The 20,522-nt window shown below is 25.8% G+C and overlaps 2 protein-coding genes and 1 long non-coding RNA gene across 7 annotated transcripts in view; 1 reads left to right on the top strand and 2 right to left on the bottom strand.

Moving 5' to 3' along the window:
* Positions 1 to 23: 23 nt before the first annotated feature.
* On the bottom strand, positions 24 to 6,841 carry LOC409425 (hemocyte protein-glutamine gamma-glutamyltransferase). 3 transcript variants are annotated; one of them, XR_003304949.1, is made up of 10 exons: positions 6,622 to 6,841; positions 5,940 to 6,019; positions 4,350 to 4,841; positions 3,551 to 3,777; positions 2,685 to 3,286; positions 2,394 to 2,491; positions 1,851 to 2,141; positions 1,143 to 1,303; positions 497 to 842; positions 24 to 425 (listed from the first exon to the last, which is right to left on the bottom strand). XR_003304949.1 is itself a non-coding variant. In XM_026441442.1 (8 exons), the coding sequence occupies exons 2-8, from the start codon at positions 4,822 to 4,824 to the stop codon at positions 555 to 557; spliced, it is 2,142 nt and encodes a 713-aa protein (XP_026297227.1). In that variant the 5' UTR covers positions 4,825 to 4,841; positions 6,622 to 6,840; the 3' UTR covers positions 300 to 554. The 3 variants fall into 3 exon arrangements, 1 of the variants encoding a protein (XP_026297227.1); XR_003304948.1 differs by lacking the exon at positions 5,940 to 6,019 and having other exon boundaries at positions 6,622 to 6,840; XM_026441442.1 differs by lacking the exon at positions 5,940 to 6,019 and having other exon boundaries at positions 300 to 842; positions 6,622 to 6,840.
* Positions 4,523 to 19,079, top strand: LOC102656171. The gene is made up of 3 exons (XR_409056.3): positions 4,523 to 4,865; positions 5,425 to 5,591; positions 18,959 to 19,079. It is a non-coding gene; the product is annotated as an uncharacterized LOC102656171 (long non-coding RNA).
* LOC412099 (GRAM domain-containing protein 2B) overlaps positions 10,760 to 20,522 on the bottom strand; it is a 50,743-nt gene continuing 40,980 nt past the window's right edge. For 2 of the 3 annotated variants that reach the window (XM_006561271.3, XM_006561272.3), the window contains exons 4-9: positions 19,037 to 19,210; positions 15,531 to 15,623; positions 13,626 to 13,779; positions 12,339 to 12,850; positions 11,536 to 11,806; positions 10,760 to 11,159 (exon numbers count right to left, since the gene is read on the bottom strand). In XM_006561271.3, the coding sequence (XP_006561334.2) occupies positions 11,046 to 11,159; positions 11,536 to 11,806; positions 12,339 to 12,850; positions 13,626 to 13,779; positions 15,531 to 15,623; positions 19,037 to 19,210 (1,318 nt within the window). In that variant the 3' untranslated portion in view covers positions 10,760 to 11,045. The remainder of the gene's footprint in view (positions 11,160 to 11,535; positions 11,807 to 12,338; positions 12,851 to 13,625; positions 13,780 to 15,530; positions 15,624 to 19,036; positions 19,211 to 20,522) is intronic. The other variant, XM_006561273.3, reaches the window with a different exon arrangement.

Genomic DNA, 20,522 nt, shown 5'->3' with positions numbered 1-20,522 from the left:
AATTGGAATATAAAACATAAAAATTTAATATCTAAATATTATTTTTATTGATATGTATCATAAGACATGCAAAACGATATATTATAAATCATTTTTTAAATGCACAATATATATCACGTATAAAATAACAAATTACAAAACTTAATATCTCACGATTAAAAACCACAAATATTTACATTAATTTCCTTGGTAATCTTGTTCTTTAAAAAAAAGTATTATAATATTTAAACATTAAAGAACAAATTTACTGAAAAAATTAATGTACATGACGAATACTGTATATATTTAGTTCCATGTTATTTTTTTTCCATTATATAATCTTTTTCCTCATATAGGATCTCAACTTTTGATCACGTAATCCATTCCAGCAATGTATCTTCGATATCTTCAAATATTTTTACAGCCATCAACTTATATTTATCGATCTGAAAAAAAAAACTATGCATTTCTATAATCATAATAATGGAATGCATGACACTTAAAGATATCGATTTACAAGATATTTATTATTCGAAGATGAAAATGAGATTGATATCGTTCAAATTTGAAGAATTTTATTCGTCCATATCAAGAACATCAATGACAGCGGATCCTGTGACATCTACTAGCTCTTTCGAAGTGAAAGTGGCAATGATCTTTTGCGATCCAGCCTTTTGAGGAATCAATTGATGTTCTACATAGACGTCCTCTTCGGGATCAACATCTCTGAATGCTAGTGTCTTGTTTCTTGTTAATCCTGGACCAGCATAATTGAATTTACAATCTGTCAATACTCTTTGCAAAGGATTTTTGAATCTAAGACTGATAATTGATGGTTTTCCTACTGTAGGTTCTCCATCGATCTGGAAAATATTGATCGATTAGAAATTAGAAATGAAAATTTATAAGATATATTATATAATAATATATCTATGTTAATTCTAAGTAAAATAAATCTCAAAAAATATAAAAGAAGATTAACTAGATTGTGATTATCAGTGATCTTAATTAATTGAAAATCTCGATAAATTAGAATTTTTATTATTCAAATTATTTTTTTCAGAAAAAAGAAGTTATAATTTACATATAATTGCGTGATAAAAAAAGAAAATAAGAAATATTTGAAAAATTTTTAACAAGCACACTATCTTCATATAGTTTACCTTGACTACAATATTTGGCTTTAAAACTTGAAAATCATCTTCATCAGCCCATGTTTGCTTGGTTTCAACCACTGTGGCAATGGAATACAATTTCATATTACAATATTCCACTAGTTTGTCCAAATAATCATCAACTGTGATTGTGAGTCTTAATTGTTCGCCTGAGAAGAAATTACATGATTAAAATAAATCATATATGGATTATATTACATGTAAATGTATAATATGGATTTAGAAATATAAATTATAACTGTATATTTGAATCGAAATTACATAAGGAATATAAATCCAAATGAAATGCATGACAATATCTCCAAATTACATATATATTAATATATAATATATAATATTTGAAGTATTATATTATTGGACATATGATTCTAATGGAATACTGTCAGAAATAATTTAATGACTAAATGCAGGAATAATGTATATCTGGGTAAGACCTATCTAAAGACCTATTTCTGATCTATTATGTAAACCTATAAATTTGCTATTTGATTATTTAATTATTAATAGAACGAAGATGGAGTTGATCTTTAATCTTAAAATACAAATCTTATGTAAGTCATAATATTTTCTGTTAATATAAAAATCTGAACATACATATATGTTGAAATTTTATTTTCAAACAAAAATTCTTCTTTTGCTTTGAAATATTAACTTTGATTTAAAAAGATTTAAAAATAAAAAAATTGTTAAACTCACTGGCATATGGTTCAAGAACGAAATCACCGGATGCTCTCTTTACCAGATATGCCTTGATTCCCTTGTAATATACGCTACCAGCGGATAAAATAGCTTGAATAGTACGTTTCTCGTTTGATTTATTCTTTATATTCACTATTACTGCAAATGGCTCGCCAATGTTCACTCGTTCAATGTCCACAAGATCAAATTCAACGTCTTCTTTAGCTGGTGAAGGTAAGGAATAAAATCTTTTGGCCAGTTCCGTACTGCGTACAGCTCTGTACAACGTTAATCGCTCCAATTCCGTTCCTAAACAACAAATATTAAATTAATATTAATAATAAAAAACAATGAAAGAATCGAAAGATAAAACTTTGTGAAGAAAAGATTAAGATTTCTAATTTTAATTAAATTTTTAATAACATTGAAAAAGAAGAAAAAATCTAATAAAGAATAAATGTAAAAATAAGAAGAAATGTTTGTAATACATTTTGTACACAATTTATAATATTTAAATATTGATGTATATTTAATATTTGTCTTTATACGATTCATATTTACCTTCTTTTGCTTTATACAAAGATGTTATATCTTCTCTATCTCTGTCTCCATTAGGATCATAGACCCAAGGAGCTTTCGTCAAAATCATTCTGCCAATACTATAAAACAAAGAAATAATCATTTAAATTTTGAGTAAAAAAATATAATCAAAATATATCAAGTAGAAATTTAATATTATAATTATTTTATCAACATTTCATTTTCAAAACATTTCAAATATTCTCCTTCCTTAATTATTTTATGCTTCTTCGCATCCAATTTTATATATTAAAATTATTAAAAAAAACTCACTGGTATTTATTGCAGTCGATCTTCCTGAATCCCATCTCGCTATCAGGATCCTCTATCCACCTCATGAGATCAGCATTTACGGAAGCCAGCATAAACGTCACATCGTAATTATATCCGACAACCCCTTGTTTAATTGCTTCGACCGAAGCTGGTCCACACTGGTAAACACCCTCTGAAGGTTCTTGGGGCGTTGAATCGATCGCTTGCCAACCACCATACCCTTTGGGCAAGTCAGGCCTAGCCATCCAGACATCGTTCCAAACGTGATAATTCCAAATGGAGTCTTCGCCTTCGACATTGTTCGGATCGTATTCGAGTTCCTCGTTTTCCTTGCTGTAATAACGATCGACAGAGAGCGAGGCGTTCGCATCGTGAGCCGATACCAAGTTTGAGACCACTCTCGATGGTATCCCTAGAGCACGACAAACAGTGGTCACGACACCGGCGAATACCCAACATTGACCGTATTTGATGGATTCTCCTGTTTCTAGGAACTGCTCGAGAATTGGTACACTTCCGGTCCAAGCAGCCGGCGCAGTACCATCTTGATAATCGCCATCCCATCGACCAGTCACTACTCCTTTGTCGTCGTTGGAGTTTACCTGTGGATGTTAGATTTTGTATTAGATTAGAGGAAATGAAAAGTAAATTCAAGAAATAATTATAATTATATAAATAATTCGAATCTCGAGGAAGACTTAAAATTTTCATGAATAATCTCAAATAATTACTGAACATAAAAAGTAATGGACAAGTAATAACTTATAATTTGTTTACAAATTTATTAAAAATTATTCAATTTTGTTTAATTATTTCAATTATTTTCATTTTTTTTTTAGAAATGATTCAATAACAAACAAACTTACGATTCTCGAAATAGCTCTACACATTTGAATTGGATCTCCTCTGGAATTAGCTTTGATGCCGGATCTTTCTAACAGTAACTGACAAGCTTTAAGCACATATGCATCGAATTGACCGAATATCCATTCTCTGCCGCGTGCACTTCCCCATGCTCCAACCCAAATTTTTCCAACATCATTCAGAATATATTCATCCAGAAGTTGTTCATCCTCCATGTAAACTAAATCCTCTAAAAATGAGAACATATGATATTGCAACAAATAAATGTACAAATACATAATTATCATATGTAGAAAATATAAGTGATAATTCTATCAGAAAAGTTTAAACTTATTAAAGATAGAATAAAATTTTATTATACTGTATTCACAAAAAGGTAAAATTTACTTCAATGAAATGATATAACTTTGATAATAAATTATTCATTAACTTTATATTATTTTAAATATAAATAGATATTTTTTTCTTCATCTTCTTATGTTTCAGATATATTAATATATTTGTTTTCAATATTCTATAAAAATGCTAAAATTCGATGATTCTTCCAGTCAAACATATACGAAAAAAATCGCATAAAATTTATTCTCACTAAATATTACATTGAAGTACATTGCGATGCAGATATCGATTCAAGTGACAAAGGTTTAAAAGTTCAATGTTTTCTTACATAATGCTGCAATGATATTTTAATATCTCGTAAAAGCATTAATTAAAACTCATCATTTGAATCAATACTTACATGACAACATTTCAATTGTAATAATATTCCATAAACTGTTTAAAATACAATATCTATCGCACCTTTCAACCAGGGATTAAACAGCAAATAAATATCCTTGTCATAATTATAGGTATTTGGAGATCTCTTGCTCCCCACGATAGTGGTCTCTATGTTTAATTGCCACATGCCAACGGGACTATCTACAGGACTTCTTACTTCCGCTGATAAATCCACGCCACTAACACCTATCAAACGCACACCCCATGCCTCTAAATCTGTTAGATAACTATCTCTATTGGTGATAGTGTTCACTCCTCTAGTTCCTCTAAGAACGTTTGGATTTGGTCCAAAACTGAATAGCAATCTAACGATGTCTATTTCATCTATATATTCTCGATTGAATCTCAAGGCGATATGGAAAGATTGTCCTCGTCTGAGAACAGCGGCTGGAGGATCGAGATGTACTAATTCGTAATTGATGGTGTGATGCAATTTTGCATTTTCTTTTTCGTAAAGATACACCATCTCGACGACCAATGGCTCTTCTCGTGACATTTTGTTAATTTTGATGTCTGTAAAAGAGATTGTTGAAATATGTAAGTAGATAATATTCATAATAGAATTTGTTTTTTTATTTATGATATATTAAAAATGAATATTGCATGATAATTCTTATAATTTTGAATGATTACGTATTCTTATTTTAAATAATTTAAAAAATGATTGTAGATATAAAATTTAAAGCACTATATATGTAAATATTGATTTACCACATAAAAATTCTCTAGATTACATCATTAATTTGCATATATGTTGTTGAATTTCCTTACCAATAATTAACTTCAATGGTTTTAAAAAAGTGAATTTTTATTTTATTTTAATATCCTTTTTTTTTAAATTATTTGAATTTTAAATTGTTGCGTATATTCAACAATTTACAAATAAAATAATTCATTTCATTTTAAAAAGACATATAATTGATAAAAATTATTATTCATTGTTGCGGATAATCGTATATTAATACAATCTCTAGAAATAGCTATGTTCTCATTCATAGTACATATAGTATGAAAGGCAAATATCACTTTCATTCATGTCACAAAGTGCAATTTCATTAAAAGTGTATATAATAAATACAGAAATCATTCTTTACAGTAAATTTTTTTGAAGTCTAATAACTGGAATGTGATGAGAAAACAACGTTGGCAATTGATTTTATAAAAGTACAAGAAAAAATTTCATTGATATACTAATACTATTTCTAATTTAAAAGAAATGATACATGCCATAGATGTTTAACTCCTCAAGAATTTCATTTACAAGTATGTACAATTTTATATTAATATTTCTTTTTTTATTTACAAGAATTTCGATTTTATTTTCACAAGAAAGATCAATGAAACATGATTTAATAAATATATTTAAATTGAATGAAGGAAAAATATTAAAATTAAAATTAGTTTTTAATATTTTGATATTCATCGATTATTGATATTTTATTCGAAATTTAAACGTAATTTTATTCAGACTAAAATAGAGTCTGACAAACACTTTAACTAAAGACTAACTGCAATTTTCCAAGAACAAAACGATGTCGAAACTTCAAACATGATGAACAGTTCTCTTAAATACCAGACACATTTTGGATTGCAAGGCAACTCGAGATTTACCTTTGATTCATCCAATTGTTGCGTAAATATCCGGAATCAATCCCAGAACGTGAGTTGCCTTGTAAACGGATGTTTCATCCCTGAATAAAATCAGTAACTCTCGAAAATGATTCACCGATCTTTTTAGTGAAATTTCTCGTCTCGAATATTATTAAAAAATAAATATAATAAATTTCATTATATACAGACTTTATAATATCTCGTTGATATAAAATTATCTTTATATAAGTAAGTTATTTTTAGATAATTAGAATAAAATTCATATCATTTTAATATTACTTATTTTTCAAAACTGTGAAAATTTAAAGCTTTTTTAAAAAAAACTTTATTTTTTTCTTTTTTTTATTTATTAAAAATTTAATTCTTGTTTTTATTTTTATTTTTTTTGTTTTTTAACATAATTATTTTATTTCTCAATTTTCATTATTTAATATTTTTATCACTTAATATATTTATCTGAATTTTTTAAAAATATTTAAATAATATCATATTTAAAAAACAATTTTTTTTAATAATATTTGTATGTGTTCTTAAGCGTATTGAAATAAAATGAATAAAACAAAAATACAATAAATAAAAATTATAAAAATAGATATAATAATTTTATAAAAAAATTACAGAAATTATAAAGCAAAGAATTATCAATATAGAATAGGAAAAAATTTATATATGTCAAACTTACAAATTCAATTAAAAAATTATGTTTTATATCAGAAGCGACAGATTTCAAATCACGATTTACAATCTTGCACGATACTGAGACTCACAGTGTGTTGCTGTCTTTTTATATAAGGCAGCTTCCTTCAAACCAATTGCAATCCCCACTACAGCACGTGCAAATAGCACGTGCATCAGCTTTCAATTTTTGATATGCGCTATCGATTTAGAAGATCTCTTATAGTAAAATTTATCAAAAATTAATACTGAAATATATTTCTTAAATATACTAAACTAAAAATAGATACTATAATATTATAATTCTATGTTATGTTATGATATACAATTTTAGTTGAACATCATTATAAATATAAATAAAAAAATAATTTTATAAAAGTTATAATTACATATTTTACATATAAATTTTTATATTTTCAAAATGTATAATTGTTATGTTATCTAACTCCTCTTTATATAATCAACTATTAAGTTATTATACTATTATTATTTGTATGATTTAATAAAAAATTTATTGATAGACTTTCAGGCAACAACTATTCATATAATTTTTATATAAAAATAAGGAAAAAATAAAATATCCTCTGTTAAATCTTTACTTTATAAATATCGATACAGAGGAAATAGTAAGGAAATATTATCTTATCGTTTTTGGCCTATATCACTAATTAACTTGTTGAACTCATTATGTTAATATAAGCGTAAGTGGATATTGCGGTTTTCTGCATAATTGATATTATTAAATCGAGATTAAGGGAAGGAAAAAACGAAAAAAAAAATGAGTTTTTCAATTTGCCATAAATTTATTTGCGCTCCGTTTTATCGGACTACACAAATTACGTTGTAAATTATTGGTCTGTCTGTGATTTTTCAATTTTACTATCTTTCGTTTGTTTTCTTTCCTTTCATTCTTAACTTTTATTCTTTCTTTTTTCCTTACATTTATCGCACGCTAAATTTTTTTTTTTTTCACCAGGAACCAACTTATGGTTTTAAATGCATTCTAAAGATGTTTATTTTAAGTGTAACAAATTTTTCTTTTTTCTCATTTACACAGAGGATACAATTCGATAACAAAGCTGTACATTTTCAAAATCTGATTAACATGATAAGTAGAACACTGTGGTTATCTAAATATATTCGATGAATGTACTTGTTTATTTTTTAATCCAAGATGTGAAATAAAATATTGATTTGATACGTAAATAATAAAATAATAAATATATTAATTAAAATTAATTAATTAAAATTAAAATTAAAATTACTTAATTAAAATTAAAATTTTTTTATAAAACATTGCTGTTCTTTTGATATGAATAGTAGTGAATTTTTATTAATAATAATAGTATATAATAAATTATATAATTAGGTATATTTATATTTACAAATAAAACAGAAATAATAATAAAACAAATTCAGATAAAATTTCTATATAAGATTCATATAAGATAAACTAACAAAAAGTAAAAAAAGAGAAATTAATAATTTCAAAAAAATATATTTATCTCATTTATTATCCCAAATAATTGTTTTATTTATTAATTTAAAATGTACAAAAAAGTAAAATGAAACAATTAATATATTAATTGATCATGATAAAACTGATAGATTATATTATATTCAAATCATTAAATACTCAATATAGATTTCAATAAAAATTCAATGAAATTTAATGATATCAGATTCCAAAAAGTACAGCTATTCAAAAGTACAGCAAATTCTATCGAAATTGTCACGACAGTACGCACGCGTTCAACAAGTACAAATCAAGAGCTGCTATATATGGATACATATTCTAGGAATAATGGATTGTACGTTGAGCATCCGTCTAAAAATGTCTAGAAACGTTACAATTAAGGCGAACGATATTTATACGAGTACGGAAAGGGAAAGCCGTCCCTTTACGGACTCGTTTTCTTTTGAAATTTTGCGAAACACAGATCCGAACTCAGATCAACTGGATAATTATCGCCAATTAATCATTATGAAAGATATTTCCTCCGTTTAATAATATTTCTGCAAATCATTTTCATAATTTTTAAAAATATTAGAACAATAGACATAATTTTTAATCGTTACAATTGATTCCAAAATTTGGCACAAATTTCAATAATTTAAATAATTTTGTTTTTTCTTTTTTTTTTTGTATGGCGAATATGTTGTCCAGTTTCCACTATTTTGTAGCATTGTTCAATTTTGAACACATTCAATCTATTTGAAAAAGACGAAACAAGATTCGATGTAAATTGTCTAATTGAACAAGTTCCAATATTTTGCTTTCATATACACTTGTATGCTCTTGTATTACTTTTTATTTTAAAATGCGACCGATCTTCTTCCATTATGGCACACGCCAGGCACAAGTATATCTCCATTTGAATAATTCACGCGCTAAAAGGCATATATTTATGCGCTCGGAACTATAAATTCGAGCAAATTAAATCACAACATAAAAATAAAATTTACAAAAGGATTCAAAATATATATATTAATTAAAAACTCGTACAATTTATGAAATAAATTATAGTCTACTAAATAGCCACCAGATAAATATATCCCCCATATTATTTATATTCTTTTCGATTTTTTTTTTCTTTTTTTCCTTTTTTTAAATTTTGAGAGTACACATCGCGTGTTACGACAATAAAAAAGTGTATAATAGTAAAGGTGTTGTTGTATTAAAATTATTAAAAATTAACATCGTTTATATCATAAATACAGAATTATTTAATTGCAATAAATGATAATCATATTGAAAAATAATTGTTCAAGTGAATTCCACTTCGACATACGTACATTTTTTTTTTTGTTTTGTTTTTATAAATATTAGCTAAATAATGTAACAGCACTTCTCTTTAGATTTCACGCGATTTCGCGTAATGACGACCGCGTTTATGCCATTTTTGGTCCGATCGTAATAAACCAGTCTCTTTATTTATATATTTATTAATTCTTTTTATTTTTTATTTATTTATTTATTATTTTTTTTTTCAACGGGACAAACACAAAGATTCTGCTAAACGCGGTCGTGTTTTTAACAAAATGCAATCCTTGATCCTACTATCACAGTCAAGTCTCCCGTTTCTCGTATCTCATATTTTCAACTATAACGCTTTATCCGTACGTTTCGTCGTATTTCACACATACATAGAAGAACATATGTGCAATAGTATCGAAATATGTTCACAAGTGAATAGAATATTTCGCGAGCACTTTCGCATATTAGAGAATAATCGTTTTGAAAGAGTTGAGTAGAAAAACAAAAATAGAGAGAAAAAGATAGAGAAACAAAGAAAACTTTTTCGTTTTATTATGATTTGAACGAACGATCAGAAAAAAATTTTTTTTCGTAGGAACATCAGTGTGCGCGAGAAATGCAATGATTTTCTTTTTTTTTTTTTCTTCATTTTAATTTGTTTTTTATCTAAAAGGCGCAGTATTCGATGTTCGACGACGAAATAGCATGTATTCCAAAATTACATTTGGAATAATGCACAAGCTCGTCTGTTAAGAAATTTTTTGTTTTCAATGTCTTTACGATACTGACATAGAATCTTTATTTTTCGTTATGACACAAATGTGTAATCTTATTAATTCTATGATATAATTCTCATTTTCAGTTGTATCGATTAAAAAGATAGTGCCCCAACTACCCTCAAATATATAATAATTAACAAGTAATCGCGAAATATGCATTATTTTATGTGTATATATATATATATATATAACTTTTTCATAATATTTATATGTGTATTTATATATATATATATTTTACTTTATTCATTATATTCTTGTTGTATGTGGGGCATATACAATATGTGACTAGTTCAAAAACGAAAATCCCTTCGCTCGCCTTGCGCAAATAAAATTTTCTTCTTCTTTGTGTTATGATCAATTCACGTTATATGGTTTTATAATACATCACCACATATAAACTGTCTTGCTTACATTCGTGCATCGAATATACGGCGTTTTCTCTATTTTTTTATTTTATTTATTTATTTATTTTTTTTAAGCATCTTAATTAAATTCTGCAAGCATTTCTGAAAATTGAAAATCGAGTTACGCATACTTTTCAATCTATATATATGGAGGATTGTTATAATTTTTTCTTTTTTAAAACTTGTATATGTTACTTTCTTCTCTTTTTTTTTTTCCTGTTTTGTCGCTTTACTTTAAATATTCTATAATTTCCAGAATCTGTTCAGGTAACTCTAGATAGATCTAATATAATAATATTTGCTCTATTGAGAATTCTAGAAACAACATTGTCGATTAGTTGTTCAATTCGGAATCGTTTTCACACGCCGAAAGTAATCGACGCAGAACCACAAAGATAATCTCGCATTAATGCGAGACGCTTCATACGCTAGCGAAGCGATGGGGATTCGTATTATTTGGTTGCATTAAATTATTTAACTTCGTCGGGGGCTAACTCGGAGCATCTTCCGGTTCCACAACGGCACCAGATACGCTTGGATCTGTTTCACCACTTTGGCTCATTGATACAAACTGTTGCGACAACGTTTGTAGACTCTGCCGTACCTAAAATAATAAAGATATTAATAAAGAGTCTAATTTTTTTTTATCATATAGAATACAATCAAATAACAATTTACAAAAAGACACGAAGATATTCCTTATGAAGAAATAAGAAAAAAAAATTGGAGATTAATTTTTTAAAAAATCAAGATTGAAAATTTATTCAATTAATACTTAAGATATGGTTCCTCAAGTAATATATATTTTAGTGAAATGATTATAAGCAAAATCTAATTTAAATAATCTATGTTTAAATAAAATATAATAATGAAAAGAAAGTTTCAAAAGAAAGTTAATAGATAAAATTTTCAAAATAATCTTAAGAAAATAATATTAAGAATACAATATTTACAAAAATATTTACTATAATAAAAAATACCTTTACTATTTGATCAAGATTTGTATTAAGATAATGCAAAAGTCGATCCTGAGTGAAACGTTCTGGCGAAACAAGAGGATGGTTTAGATATGCCGTGTGTAACCTATCGATACGAATCATCATCAGAGCCGCCGACACATAGAGAGCTGCCAAAAGAGCTATCAGGATAGTGATCACTGTGCTAGTTTTCAATCCACTCTTGAACAAAGATAAGATACCAGTGGATTTGGATGTAGTAGGTAATAATGGCACCGTTGGTGATGGTTCCACTCTAAACAAATTTAAATTATTTAAATTATTAATTGTATTATAATTAAATATCATAAAGATAATGATAGTTATTTAATAATTTTTTCAATACATAATATTAAAACTTTGTAAAACAGAATTTTTTTAATATACTTTGAATGAAGTTTTGTATATAAATATTATTTTTAAAATGATAATACAAAATTTTAAAACTCCAAATCATTTTATAATTATTTGAATGATTTTAGTATAATTATACAATTTTTTCCTCATAATGCTTTGTTAAATAAAGTATTAATATTAATAAATCTAAAAGCTTCTTTAAATAATGACTATATATAATGAATATATAAAAAAATTGATTAGTTTTCATCAATAAATCAATAATAAAAGAATTCTTCTGTGTTCATAAACGAGATATATATATATCTTGTGCATCTTTTTTTAAAACGCTAGATGGCTGGCCTGCCGTGTGATACACAGTTGTGAAGAGATTAATTTGTATCTTTAGAAAAAAAAAGAAAAAAAGAAGTTTTTATAAAATAATTATTTACTTTGGAGGTGGTGGCAAACTCGGCCTGGTAATTGCCAATGGAACACCATCGGTATCGGTACAAATAGTCGGCGGTCTGGAATTCAGATCCGTTCCGCTTTCGGACATACTGGAATCATCCTCCTCAGGATTCACTTCAGAATCGTCGACTAACGGAACAAGAAGCTTTTCTTCGTTTGCCAACGGTAAGATGGTTGGTGATGGTTGTGGTTCCGTAGCTGCATCCCAAACCTGTTTCATCAGCTTAAAAGTCGAATCTCTAGATAGAAGGGAGCAAAAAACGTGTCTCTCCTCTTCTGTAGTAATCGCCACCGCATTTGGAATGATTCGCGCGGTCTTTTCTTTGCTAATTTTCAATACAGAAATCGTAGGTATCAATAGCTTCGTTACATAGCCAAACACATTACTGTAGAATGCAAAGTAGTTTGGTGTAATGTACAGATGTCCTTGCAACAAGATGTCGCCTACCAGTGCGCAGCTATAATAATTCAGTACACGTTCATCCGCAGCAACCTAATAAAATATTTTGAGATTAAGTGATCTAGTTATTAGAGTTAATTTTTAAAAATTATTAAGAGATGCAGATTGCTAACACCCATAGAATTTGAAAATATTATCATTTGATTTTTATAGTTATCAATATTAATAATTATATATACAATAAAAAGATATAAAATATATAAAAACTCTCTTTGATAAATTGACCAAATTTTTCTCAAATTACACTATATCATTCATATTATTTTCTAATTTAGATATCATTATTATAATGATGTATATAAATACACATATATATTGTGTATAAATAGATAATTTGTTTAACAATACATAAATTTTGAAAATTAACATTTTGAAAAAGAATAACTTGAAGAATGAAAGATAAAAAATATCATGAAAATGTTTCAATATGAAAATATACAAATTTGAATTGAAAATTAACACTAATTGTTTAATGCATATTTATATTTATAAATTATTCATGTTTTAATATTTCTTATCAAAATTGTTAAACAAATAAAAATTTAGATAATAATTACATTATTGTAAAATTAATTACTTACATTTAAGATAAACAACTTTAATATTTTTAAATGCTTATAAAAAATCAAATGATAAAACTTCAATTATGAACATTGACGTACTTGTCTATTCGCGAGGATAAAAGAATACTGAAAAACTAAATAAAGTTGAAGCAACATTTTCATTTAACTCCGTTCTAATTTATGAAAGTAACATTGTGAAAGTGAAAACGTTCAAATAAACAAGTGAAACTCTTAATATATTTTACCTGAGAGAAATGCCTATGGAATTTCTTCTGTCTTGCGCTACTGGTAGTTGTTGGTGAGGATGTAGACGAGGACCTGTTAACATTTCCTGGAGCCTGCACGACACCACCAGCTGCCATTGATGGTGCACTTCTGCTAAGCGGTTTTGAAAGATGACTAAAAGAATATGAAATATGAAAATTCAAATTAGTTAAATTATATAGTAGAGCTGGAAAATGGAAAAAAAATATTAAAAAGAAAAATCTTAGAAATATTCATCAAGAATAAATAATATCAAGAATAAATGTTATATACATATATTTGTATCTAGATAAAAATAATATAAATAGATAATAATTAAACATATAATATGATAATATGATTTCTATTCTGATTTCTATTCTATTTTCTATTCTATCCAAATTTTATTTAAAAAAAATCTATGAAATCATGTATATGTTATTACAGTGGACTATGCTCATGACGTGTAAGTTGTGTCAATATGCATACTAATATGCATAATAAGAAATATTATACATGAAGAATACATATAAATATTCAATGAAAAAAATTAAATAATAAAAATATACATAAAATTCCTTAAACAATTTCTCTTTTATGAATTCAATTTATCATTCAATTTTCTACCTATAATTTTATCCAATAATTATTGCAACGTACGATTCATCAATCTGCCACTAATCAAATATATATTACAAAAATGAAAAACAAATTATATTTTATATAATCACAAACTTTCGATCCACAAACTCAAGATCGATTATACGCGTACTAACTTTTCTCACAAACATTGATGAACCAAACTTTAATCTCTCAGTCACGTCCGATCTTCAATTAGTCATCAATAGGATGACCGACCGCTCTTATTTTAAATGATTACACATTTAAATGATTAAATCAATCATTTCTGCACCTTTTTTTTCGTATTCTCGGGCTCCAAATGTCATTACTCCACACGTCGTATTCCTGTATGGACATGTTGAAAAACAACGACAAATCTGATGGATAGAATAAATCTTAGAGAGAGACAGAAAAATACTAAGACTCCACAGATCTGTTGACGTTATCACTGAAAGAATTCCAATTTACGTAGTACACCATACGAATGACGAAACGAACGATCAACTACATTTTAAGGAACTGGCATTAATTCATCGACCGCAACTGCTCGAAGGAATTATTTCGATCGTTAATTGCAGCTTGCTACCAATCGGCTTAATATAAATTAAGGTCGAGCGACAATCGAAGACGATCAGGGATACGATACCGGTAATTGAATCCGCTGGAGAACATTTCAACTTGGTTTTTTTTTATTATCCAATTTATAATTATCCAACGATGATATTAATATATTGTACGGACATGATTCCTTTCTTTCACAAAATACGATCGAGGAGAATTGTGCGGAGGATAAGTTTTAAAATTGGAGGAGATCTTTTATAAATAAAGATCACTGATGGAACAACGGATGATCGTAGATTTTTAAAACACGAATCGAAGCACGTGTAAACATTTCTTCTTTTTCTCTTCTCTATTTCTTTTCTGTCTCTTCTCCATATTTCTATCCATTCCTTCGTATTTTTCCCTTTCGATTCTTCACGATTCCTCTTCTATTTCCTCCTAATTTTTTCTTCCTCTTTTTTCTTTTTCGATTCTTCTTCACTTTATTATTCTCGATCTATTATTATTTCAACTCTTGTTAAAAATCTCTTTTCACTTTTTTCTCCGTGATCGATTTTCAAGAAGGTGCACGTCAATCACGAGCAGGAAACAACAGTAAGAATTTCAACAGTGATCACGGTTGCGGAGTATCGATCGTTTAACAAACGTATCGCGTACGGTATTAGACTGACAAATGCAGGATATATCGTGATGTTATCGACTCAACAGTTTGATATTGATAATACCTGACAGAATATCTCTTTGCCTTCTTCTTTGCAGACTGAAGAACGTATTCGTGGGTTGTCGAAGAAAAATTTTGCGATAAACCAATTCCGCATCTGAAGAATATAGAACGATGTATTTTTTTTTATCATATTACTGATGATATAAAAAATAATAATTATAACAGAATAATCGATGTACGTCTCTTAAAATGTTTTTAAATAGAAAGAATAATTCATTAACGATTAATTAATAATCTGATAATTGATCGATAATTTGATACTAAAAGAGAGTTGAGAAAAAAAACGTATCGATATATCTTTACATATATCTTAAAATTTTAACAAATCTTATAATTATCGTATAATTTCTTAGTGAAAACAAAAATGAAAAAAAAACTATACTTTTTATATTTTTTTAACAAGTAAGAAAAATTATGTTTATTTACTTATTTAAATTTTTTTATTTAATGCGTAATCAAATTTAATATTAATATTAATTTTTAAAGTTAGAATAATCAATATAAAAAAAAGAAGAAAAACAATTTCTAATTTTGCGATTTATGATAAATAATATTACAATGATATAATATATTCTTTTTTGAAAATATTTCTATTTTTTACAGATAATATCAAATCGAAATCAATGATCTCGAATACATCTTAAAATATACAAGAAACAATTAAAATAATAATATATTAATTTTTCAATGAAACTTTATATGTTTATATATTATTTCATAATCATCAATATAATTGAATTCTAAATATTAAATTGAACCAAAGATTTTATCACTATATTTTATTATAGATTTATTCTTATAGTTACTTATCACATATCTATAGTTTTATCTAAAGATTTTTTTAGATCACAGTTAATTAAAATTTATATAACCATAACCATTATCCTTTTTATCATAATCATAAAAATTCTACATCAATTATAGAATATTTATGATTATTTTCCTTTTTAGTAAATAAAGAATAAGTCATTGATTCTTTAAATTATTTTAAATAATAATAATAATTCAGAATAAAAAATTTCAAAAGAAATATATATGAAATTTTATTTGAATGAACAACTAGTAATCTATTTTCTTATAATTTCTTCCTTTCACCTCTTTGTTTCATTTGTTTTATTATTATTTTTATTATCATTGTTTATTATTTTTTTTTATTATCATTAAATTAGATTCTTTTTACATAAAAAGCCCTGTTGAATAAAGTATTTTATATTTCATAACACAACAATAAAAGTTATGTTTTTTATATTATACAAAAATTATTTATATATTACCAATAAAAAAAGAAGAAAAAAATTAATTATTCTTCATTAAAAAAATTAAAAAAGAAATGAATATTATTTCTTTCTATCCATGTAATACGATATCGTTCATATGATGTTACGAATAAAATATGCATTTCGCGTGACAATGTACAATTAAACTAGCTTTCATAATTCTTTTTGAGATAAATTTTACTTTCATAATTTAAAGATATTAGATTGGAGGGAAAAGATTTATGGTAACAACGACTCCTATTCAAATTATGGAATAAATATTTTCTTGGAAATTATATTATAAATGATCAAAAAATCGATGTTATTTATTTAAAATCTTTATCAGGCAAGTGTCGCAGAAACAATGTAATCATTTGCTTTTTTACTGTGTTCTATATGAACAGGTGTTTCGATATCTCGTGATATGTTATCTTGCACAACTAATAATTTCCTAAAATGTTAAATCTGATCAGTTATAGTGAAAGTTTCATTTCTGTGGCAATACAAGACTTAATAAAAATCATACGATGATTAAAACGATGAAAAAAACTATTATATTAATTCATTTTAGTTTTACAAACAATCTAATAAAAGTCTAAATAATACAGTTATTTTAGAAAATTTATAAAGAATAATAAATATATTGTAATTATTAAAATAAATATCTAATTGTCATGAAAACACAATGAATTTCCAATATGAACATATATATTTTCTTGGAATATTTTCAGTCATGCATATTTCATTATGATACAAAGATCATCGAACTTTATACCCCACAATAAACTTCATTGAAACCGCTATCATATCATAATATGCAACTGTTAATTTATCATTGATAATTCATTGTTTCAATTTTTAATACGGAAAAATTTTTATTGAGGAAAGAAGATTAATTATATGTGCTTGATAACTTTTAAAAACAAATATATTTTAAATATATTTATTCATTTGTTCATTTTATATAACAATAGATATTATAAACCATGTTCTAGAAATATTAAGCTGGCATAATAATCTTATACTTATTCAAGATTAATCATTTGATCTCTATATACAAATGTAGAGTAGATTATATATATTATATAATAAAATTGGAATAAAGTATAAGATGAAATATGCACAACTTAACTTTAAAGTTGTAAGCAATTTTAAAAGTTTCAGAAAAAGCAAGAATTAAATGAATGGAAATACTTGATCAACTGATTGATTTGTCCAATGAATGAAAAATTGAATCCTCATCAATTTTAATCCTAATTAAAGTAACTAAGATATCAATTTCTTTTCTCTTGATTCATTCATTCTCACACAATTTATCACACAAAGAATCAAATAATAAAAATGAAAATAATTCATGAAATATATTTAATTTGTGTTACATGTTTTTTTTTTTTCATAATTAATTGGTACAAACATGCTTATAACATAAAATTAGTTTTCTTTTTATTGATGAAAAAATTGAAGAAACTTAACTCTTAATATAATGAAATTAAAGTGAAAGATTTGATGAATGATAATTTATTATATTTAAAATATATTATTCTGTTTAAAAAAAAATGGAAGCAAACACTTGTTAAACTTCAAAGAGAACTTTACCAAAGATTTGTTACACTCTATATGATTAGCCTCTATGAACCATTCAATTTAAATATAAAAGCAAGTGAATAGCTTCAGAGAAAACAAATTATCACATTTTATATGACTCATCCTATATGCACGTGGATTGTATATTTATTAGGGATGTATATCAATTTTATTTACTAATCTAAAATTCATACTCTAACAGATGATTAATAGTGTATAAGGAATGTGAAATTTTAATCTCATGAAAAATTAGAACAAAAAATTAATTTCTCAAAAAAAAAAATATTTATAAATGACCACACAAATATATTAATCAATTATTCCATTTTCTGCATACATTATTTAAATACTTAATTCCTATAATCAGATACGTATTATTACATAACATCAATCTTATCAATATTCTGTAAATGCATAATATCTTGATCTATTATCAATCTACAATTTTATAAAAATCTAATTAAATCGGTCATAAGACAATTGATCTAATTTGACAGCCAAAAATTTGAAATTTCCAACTGAGATTTGCTGAGAAATTATACATGAGCATCAAATAAAATAAAATATTTTCCAATGCTGATTCCTACAGATGCTGTTGTATGAATCGTAATAAGACCTGTTTACACGTGGAAGGTGAAAATGAGAAGCTGAAAGATCGTGGACTCACCTGTCGTTACATCTCAAGGTCGCGTGGCTCGGACTTCTCGGAGGCTGAGAGTTATTGGCAGAAGTTACTGTAAGCTGAGAGCCACTAATCGACTGTTGGCCCGCTTGTTGCGCACCAGGAGATACTTGAAGAGGCGTGCTGGGCGCGGATCGTGCTCCTATGGACCCCGCAGACCTGGAAAAATACAGATAAACCAATCAATGCCTCGTTCACTGAAATATTTTTACGAGCGATCTTGTTGGAATTATAGCAAGAAAGATAAATCGACGATACAGATATTAATTGTAAATAAGTATTAATTTTTTTTTTATTAGTCCCTCCCCCTCTCCCCGCTCTTTTTTTTATTTTCTAAATTTATTTTAAAACGTGACAAAGTTATTTGAACATTTATATTTCGATTAATTGTATTAGATTTAAAAGAACAAGTTTTGTCTACTATTTTTTTTAAAACTGTTTCTTCAAATTATGATAATTGGATATCTTTTTTCAAATAGTAAGTATGATGCAAGTTCATGTTTTTTTTTTTAATTATTTCATATCAATAAAAATTTTGTTTTATTTATAAAATAATGGTTTTAGTAATATTTGACTAATTTTTAAAATTGTAAATATATTTAAAATTTTAAATTTCTTTCTAAATTTAACATTTAAAAATAATTATTGCCGATAAACGGTCGTTGGTCACCAGTTTCTTATTATCATATTGCCTATCGTATTTTGTTTGTCAGTGAATAATTGAAGTACAAATAGTTAAGAGTTCATCGGTCATTGCAATTTTTACAGTGATTTCATAATAAATTAATCTATCGTGAACAAACATAGTGCTTTTTCTTTTCTTTTCTTTTCTTTTTTTTTTTCCATATTGTGATTCCTGAAATAATTATATAGGATGATAAAAAATTTCTTATCTTTCTTATTCTGTATTCATTTTAAAAATTTAAATTTAAAAAGAAAAGATATTCAATACATTAATATGTAAAATAACAGTTGTTAAAAATATTTCATTTTTTTTTTTAAATATATTTATCATATCACAATAATGTTATATTAAAATACAATTTTTTCATTTGAATAGTGCATTTCAACTGATTCTAATCTCTAATAAAAAGTCCAAACTACAAATTAATTAATCTTTAATAATATATCAAGTATTTTGATACATTATTATTAATGAGAAATATTTAAGTAAAAAATACAAAGGAAAGTTGTGTAAGATAACAAAGTAATATAATGTATATTACATTAATCATACTTTAAACTAAATTTAAAAAAATAATGAATTAGAAACAAAACTTGTAGACAAAACTTAAATTTACATACAATATTAATTTAAACACAGAATTCATATTAATATGAATATGAAAATTTAAAAAAAAAAAAAAAGTCTCACATTGATCCATGCAAAACACGAATAACATAAAATTGTAAAATAAATTTCACATGAAAATTATTATACATATTAGTATAAGTAAGTAATGTATTAAAA

Source organism: Apis mellifera, linkage group LG6 (genome assembly GCF_003254395.2).
Source record: "Apis mellifera strain DH4 linkage group LG6, Amel_HAv3.1, whole genome shotgun sequence".
Lineage (NCBI taxonomy): Eukaryota > Metazoa > Arthropoda > Insecta > Hymenoptera > Apidae > Apis > Apis mellifera.
This window is presented reverse-complemented; position numbering and strand designations above follow the sequence as displayed.